This window comes from Hippocampus comes, unplaced genomic scaffold (genome assembly GCF_001891065.2).
Source record: "Hippocampus comes isolate QL1 unplaced genomic scaffold, H_comes_QL1_v1.1 scaffold29, whole genome shotgun sequence".
NCBI lineage: Eukaryota > Metazoa > Chordata > Actinopteri > Syngnathiformes > Syngnathidae > Hippocampus > Hippocampus comes.
In genome coordinates, this window is record NW_017805820.1 from 411,553 (window position 1) to 419,491 (window position 7,939).

The 7,939-nt window shown below is 40.9% G+C and overlaps 1 protein-coding gene across 2 annotated transcripts in view; it reads left to right on the forward strand.

Annotated features, from left to right (window-relative positions):
* The window catches only part of limk1a (LIM domain kinase 1a), a 54,474-nt gene that overhangs the window by 3,984 nt on the left and 42,551 nt on the right, over nucleotides 1–7,939 (forward strand). Inside the window, exon 1 of one of the 2 annotated variants that reach the window (XM_019886031.1) lies at nucleotides 1,898–2,103. The exons of the other annotated variant lie outside the window; for it this stretch is intronic. Coding sequence (XP_019741590.1) covers nucleotides 2,006–2,103 — 98 coding nt within the window. The 5' untranslated portion in view covers nucleotides 1,898–2,005. Of the gene's footprint in view, nucleotides 1–1,897; nucleotides 2,104–7,939 lie in introns of those variants that run through there. 2 annotated transcript variants of the gene reach the window in all.

Genomic DNA, 7,939 nt, shown 5'->3' on the forward strand with positions numbered 1-7,939 from the left:
TTTGTCAGAGGAGTAATGACTCTTTGTGGCACAGTGGTCGACTGGTTAGCATGTCAGCCTCACAGTGCAAAGGCGCAGGGTTTGATTCCGGCCCTGGCCTTCCTGTGTGGAGTTTGCATGTTCCCTGTGTGGGTTTTCTCCAGGTAGGTCTTTCAAAAGGGGATTTTTTTCATTTGGAAATACGTTTTACAGATAAGTGAGATCGACTACGTTAAAAATGTATTTCGCTTTGGTGATTTTTTTTTTTTTTTTTTTTTTACTGATTTTCAGTGTCGTCAGTACATAGTTTTACCACCAGAGGGCACACTGCTACTCCCCATTTGGAACACAGCAGGCAGGTCAGCACAGTGGCATACTCCTGTACAAACGTTAAGTGCAAAAAAATTGGGCATTCTCTACATCTTCGAGCCAGAAATGTTTGAAAAAAACAACACTTCTTAAAAAAGGACGACCAATAAGGTTTTAATTGAAGGAGCAATTTTCCAGTATGTATTTTGAAAAACTATTTGGTTGTGGTGCAGTACTTTAATGCGTCATACTGAGACGTGTTTCTAATCGGCTCTTTATTCGACTTCCATTCGGTGAGAGCATGTGCTCCATGCTGCAGTGATACTGCATTAAAGTGCAGTAGCGTCTGGCTGCAGTAAAACTAACTCAGCTTGACACTCGTGACTTTGACAGTCATCCCAAAGGACTGCAAAAGCTTGTGCTTGGCACTTTTCTCCTCGCCCGCGTGGTTACGGACTGTGCAGGGGGGTGGAATGTGTGTCTTCTGGATCATAAAAGCAAGTCCCGCTTTGAGACTGGCACATTTCTGACTCCATCAGAAAATGTCCAAAAATGATGTTGCCATGGTAACAGTGAGAATCGCCTCAGCAAGTGAGATCAGAAAAGGCTGCAGTGACTCAGCTGCTTCTGCTTGCAAACCAACTCTGCCAGGCAACGCAAGCTGCAGTACATGAACACAAACTGAGTGAAGAAAATGTGACAATGAAACCGCTAAGTGGCTTGCGCACTGAGCTCTTGGTGCGACGAAACTCTCGGCTTCTGTCAGTATTGGCTGTGAAAAGCGAATGTCACTAAACTGATGTCGTTTTCTAGATTGTTGTAGTTTTTTCACTTTTGCTGAGCTAACTGTGCTGCCCTCATGCAGCTTGATGTGAGCTAGATATCATATGTTAAGAGTTCCTCACAGCTTTCTTCCTCAACCATTTGCTATCTTTTGCCTCCACACATCCGAATTTACTTTTGCATGCAACATGATACTTGTCCTGTTTTTTTAAAAATTGGAGATCATGTATGGGGGGAAATAACTTATAAATATGTCACAGATTCCACAAGTAGCAGATTCCAAAGGTGCAGGCTGAAATCTGTAATAAGGTTCAATACCTGTGAGGCTAATTGACTTGTCTATTTCAACAGCTTGGTGATGGCATACCAACCGCATGACTGAACATATAAAATTAGCTTTTACTGTCTCTACGGGTAAAAAAAAAAAGTGGACATATAGTGCTTTTCAAAGTCCTTAAAGCGCTTTTTCATACAGACCCTGGGCTGCCACTTTTGTAATTAAAAGCCACTTGCCTGGTTCAACCCTCACCCCGGCTTCATCTCTTGTCATTTTTAGCCTGATCCCCGCAATCAAGGTGAACTGTGGCTCATTTAGGACCGCCCCCTCAAAACAGGCTGATTTCACAGGACTGAATTATTTTTTTTCAAATCTAAAATTCTAAAAAATTAAACATGTTACTGATGTGATTTTAGTGTGTTTATAGGAGTATTGGCCAAAAATGTGTTTCACTGGTTGACCCCCCCCCCCCCATGATGTCAATTGCATTCCCAAAGGATAGACCAACAACAGGAAGTAGTTGAGGCTAAAAAGACAGCTGCACTGTGGGAGGAAACAAAGGAAGGGAGAAGGGGAGTAGAGAGAGTCACTGATGACAGTCACTGCCGGGCTGTGAGGCAAGTGACGCTTTGCGAGTTCAGCATCAACGCAGCGGACATGAGTGTGGCTTTTAAGTATCAAAACGACACCTTCAATCCTGTGGGGGAAATGTCAGTCAAGAATCAGCACAGCAAGAGACGGCTTCAGCACACCAAGTAAGTTGAATGGTTGAAGTGATGTGCCGGATTCGACTTTCACATTTGATGAGCTGTGAAGTGTAATTCCTGATGAGCTCTGTCTACTTATGTCCTTTTGCACTTGATTCTATCATTTAAGGAACATTAACAGCAGTCCATTAATGTATGTTAGTCTATTAATTCAGATTTGTATCTGGATAATAAGGAAATATATCAAATAAATGGAGGATTTTCTCAATTCCTTCAGTCCAAGACCCAAAAACGACTTCATAGGACTCTTAATTTAAAAAAAAAAAAATCATTACTTTGGCATAAAGTACATTTAAAAACGGACTTGAAAAGATTAAAACAAACATGGCCGAGCCATTCATTTCTCTCTCTCTTGAGTGGAAGTTTTCTAACTGCAAAGTGAGGACCAAGTTCATAATATTGTGCATGTACCTCAAAGGTAAAACATTAATGTTACCTTAGATCTGCTAGTTGTAATATAAATGTTCATTTTTATATACAGGATACAAACAGAAGCAATTCAAATTGTCCATCAACTTGAATGGCGGATGACAATTACTCAAACAGACAATAATCTTACAACGGGAATTAAGATACAAGACAAATATGAATCACTATAGGAGATGCAGCAAGGCACAAAGTTTTTTTTATTATTATTAATTTCTTCATGAAATCTACCATATTCCAAAGATTGATCTGTGGTGACCTGTTAGTCAGGATGCTTTTGACTTTGTTGTTTCAATTCCCTCTATGGGTTTATATGCAAGTAATTTTCACTGATATGAGTGTGATGGTTAGGGAATACTTGCTTCAAAGTGTAAAATAAATTGACTGAAGAATCTTCAAAGTGTGGCTTTCTTTCAGATGGATGTCACTTCTGAAATGTGTCATTGTGAAGAGCACATTGGCAACTCACTTCCTAAATTTAGGCTCGACTCTTTACCACTTCCAACTTCTGGCTGGATGCAAATATACAACATGGTTATTGACTTCCTCTTGTCTATCACAAGTATCAAAGCTCATTTAATAATAATTCTACAATATTTCATGATTAAGTTAAGATTAGTCTGAGAGTCCGTAGGATTTTTCATAAACAATCTCCATGACCAAAATACTGGCCTCTCATTTGTCTGTTGCCGTTGAGTATTGTAGCGTAATGTGTAATAATCACATATATACGCGGCATTTGTCATTTTTCTCAGAGCAAATATAATATATGCTTGTAAGTACAGTACTGTTATATTGTCTGTCCGTATGTGGTGCTGCACCATTTGTGTTCAAATGGCTGTTGCTAATAGGGTTATACACAGGGGTGCACATAAGCATTCGTAAATGTACCAGATTCAAGCCAGCTGGACACTGAAAGAAATGCAAGTTGAACGTGCTTTACAATACAAAACAATACCGTACATCTTTATTGATATGGTGCTTTCACAACAGCTGCAGCAGTAACAAAGCGCTTTACAAAACGGTTACCATAAAATAACAAAATACGGTAATATAACACAACATAACATAAGACATGGACAGTCATGCAATGATAACCACTATTCCTGCATACACCTTGTTGTTTGAAGCAGTCTTTCATTTACTTCACCTTCCGAATGAGAATGTGATGCTCAGCTATTTTTTTTCTATTGTCTAAAGAACAAATGAACACAGGTTATTTGCAACAGTTTCTTCCAAGCTTGTGTGTAGTTGACTACCCCTTTTCACCTAATAGCCTTTATTGTAAATATTGAATAGCAACAACATACTGTATAGTGTTTAGGATTCTTCATTCTGCCATTGACAAACAAGCCTGACGGTGACTTTTTCTCCTAAATGCTGATGACCAGACACTCCTCTGTCTCCCTGGAATCTCGCTGAACCACAATCAGCTTCCAGAGCTTTCTGTTATTCTGTTATTGTTCCCCAGCCAGTGAAACAAGTGAGAAGTTCCCAGATTGAGCTCGCAGCTTAACTCTCACAAAGCAAAACGCTGCCGTCCACAGTCTTTACTCACAGGCTCCCCAGACTCCTGTTTACCAGCTGAATAGTACAGCCAGACATTGTCACCCCAAAGCATCTGTTCGTTTCCCAGCGTAAAAGCAGTGCTGTTTAAAATGCATTGCAACATTTGAACATTTACTTCAAATCGAGTAAATGTTCAACCATGAACACAGATTTTCCCTCAATATTGCCAAGGTCACAGTTGTCCTATAACCAAAGGGATATCCTGGTTTAGAGCTGCCCTGTAGAGAGAAGGTGGAAGGTCAACATGGTGTGCTAATGTCTGTTCTCACACAGAAGGGTGACATCATTGCTGTGGCATTCCTGGTTACCATGGAGAGAAAAAAGATGAGGTTCAAAAAGGGGGCACAGTGTTTTGGGACGGATCCTTGGGCTTGTTGTGAGAGCTGAGCGACATTAAAACCTGAATTCATTGGGTAAAATGATGTCCCGTTGGGAGTATTATTGTCTGTGTTAAGGAATCCTGCTGGTATTTTCCTTTATGCAAATGTGAACGTTTTGGCACGGATGCCGTAATGCCCCCCATTTGCATGATCCTATGGGCGGGAACAAAGATGTCTTCCCCAGGCTGTGTGTGTGTGTGTGCGCGCGCGTGCGGGCATGCGTCTTTGTCAGTGGGATTTCAGCTTTAGGAAAAAAAAAAAGTCGCTCAATACTAAACTCTCCGCCGCAGACACATTTAGCTTCATCACCATCAGTCAGATAAGTTGTAAAAAGCCTTGGTAATGTTATGTTGTCTTGTTTTCGCTCTTGTCCTTGACATATTGATCAGATCTCAGCAGCACTCCTGCATGCCTTGCAGATCGAGGTGATGGACGTCCCTCTGAGCTTTATGGATGATGGAAGCTTTAATAATTCACGAGCAGCTACATATCTGTGTGTGCGGTTGTTTGTGCATGTCTTCGTGATGCATTCTTTCCCAACCTTTATTTTGCCAAGGCACATCTTTTACATTAGAAAAAAAGATTTAAACATGTCTCAATGAGGGAATACACGTTCATGATGTGCCTTCTTCCATTTAGTGAACGTTCTCCTCCTGCCATCACGCATCACTGGCACAGATACATGAACTAAGAAACATTATTTGTTGTAAAAAAAAAAAAAAAAAATCAGACGAATAATTGCATTGGATAATTTCCCACCGCATATCTGATGACCTCTCACAGCACACTGGCTGGGAATCTCTGCTGTAGGTCCAAAAACATTCTGTGACACACATTGAAGAAACGTTATTTTTTTTACGATCTGCTCAAATTAGGAAGGTGCAGGATGTTAACTGAGTCTGAAGTCAAGGGCGTGGGTATGTGTGTGGGTGTGCGTCCTCGTAAATGTTTCAGGTTTCCTTTGTCAGCTGATGGTGATCCTTGGCTCACATGAAACAGGTCCATTTGGTTCCATCCACTTCCTGCGCCGGTGTCAATGTGCACGTCGTATAATGGCCCAGGGCAACACCTGTACACACAAATTGCTTCAGCTTTAGCTTCCTCATGACACTTGCCATATGTCAAATAGCCAAAAAAACATTGTATGAATGCCGGGAAACACTAAATCCTATTTTGATTTGCCACATAAATGTGAATAATACACTTCGTGCATACGGAATGTTCTTTTGTATTGTTATTGCACCTTTATGTCATCCAGCTTTGTTCATTTCAAAACACTGATTCAGCACGCGTTCATTGCCTACAGCACATTGCTCTCATCCAACCGTCAACGCCTCCTATGAACACGGACAAATGAATCATGTTCACTTTTGACCGGCGTCTGGCCCCCCACATAATTAATAGGATGCACAGATGTTCCAAACTATATTACATCCTGAAACTGTCTCATAACATGACCTCAGGGGTCTGATAAATATGAATGAATGAACAGGCCGATAATGAGCATGTGGAGGGCATTATCCATCCATCCATCCATCCATCCATTTTCTGATCCGCTTTATCCTCACAAGGGTCGCGGGACATGCTGGATCCTATTCCAGCTGTTTTCAAGCAGTAGGCGGGGGACACCCTGAACAGGTTGCCAGCCAATCGCAGGGCACACAGAGACGAACAACAATCCGCACTCACAATCACACCTGGGGACAATTTTGAGTGTTCGCTCAGCCTGCCATGCAATTTTTGGGGGAATGTGGGAGGAAACCGGAGTACCCGGAGAAAAGCCACGCAGGCCCGGGGAGAACATGCAAACTCCACACAGGGAGGCCGGAGCAGGAATTGAACTGCACTGTGAGGTTGACGCGCTAAGGTGGACATTTTGTCTTCAGAAATTATTTTAACTAGTTTAGAGTTCAAGGAAGATATGTCATTAAAATCTTCTAATAACCACTTTGTGGTATAAAAGTAAAGCAAGGCAGGGCGGTTTTATTGTATTTTTCAGACCATGAGGCGTACTGAAAATCACAAAATGTTGTCAAAAATTCACAGTGTGCCTTGTAATGCATTGCGCCAAATGAATGGATGAATGTCGGCTCTCTTGGTTTGTCGTCTTTTATTCAAATTCCTTCCTCTTACATTTGCATGGTTATTCTCATTTCATCGCTAGCAGCCATCTGTATATTTTCTTCACACCGGAACCCGGACTACTTCCTGCTACTGTGTCGAAGAAACATGGGTAATGTAGTCCCACATGAGCTCTTTCTGGCGGGACATTTCCAGTAACTCAATGTGGGACAATATCAAGACTCTCTGTGGGACCAAGAGGTCAACAGAACGTTAAAATCCTTCCTATTTACTTTCACATTCATGTTTGCGTTTTCATTCTCAGAAGTCCTTCCTGCTTTCGTTTCATCGATCTAGTGGCATATTTCCAATGTTACAATATACTGGGTTTCCCCCAGAAACGTTACCGAAGCCTGGTGGTTGAGAAGCTGACCAGCTTCATAATGGATCTTTCATTTTAGTCAGTGTTCTGTATTTACCTTATTTTTTGGTAGGCCTTTCACAATAATTTTTTTTTTTTTCTGGACGATATACAGCATTTACCAAGAAACTATCGTGCTAAAGGATAGTATTGTTTATACCTGTGATCTTTGAGCAAAAGTAATTAAAAATTATCTTTCAGTTCTCAAGGACACCGAACGTTTGCATAGAAATGAACAAAAGATAGCGGATAAATAAATATAAATAATTCATGTTCAAATTGATCAACTTCATTGTTTTTAGCAAATAATCATTATCTTTGAATTTTTTTGGGCTCACTGAAAGACAGACATGTTTTGATTACGAAATCGCGTTCTCAGGGTCCGAAAAGAACAACTGTCATATCCAAGTCAGGCCGAGAAGCAGTAGTTGAGTGCAGACAAAAATTGCAGCCTTTTACTTTGGACCAAACAATTTCACTCCAGTGAGCATAAGGAGTAAAAGGAAATGGGAAAAGGAATTTATTGCTCTGTCAGACACTTAAGTTAATTCCATTGAGGATTTCAGTAGGTGGGAGGCGACAGTTTTAGATTTACAGACTTGACTCCTCCATTTCTATCCCCACCGCTTGTGCCTGTTTTCAGGCCCCTGTGTGTCTCAAATCTGATTCCTTTTTCATTTTTCTCTGGTCATTAATTACTCCTTATGATACTTGCTTGTCTGTCACGAGTCATGTGCAATGAGTTTTAAAAAAAAAAAAAAATCACCCGAGCTCATACTGATTTTCACATTAGGTACATGTGCCGATGTGTGCACATGCCTAAAATCAAGACTCACTGGGTATGTCATGTTGATAATCCTCTTATGGTCTGTGCAACTGCAAATGCAGTCACGCAAAAAAATGCCCAAATGTGAGCTTTGGGATCCCTGCATAAATTACCGCAATACTGACTGTAATGACCCCCCCC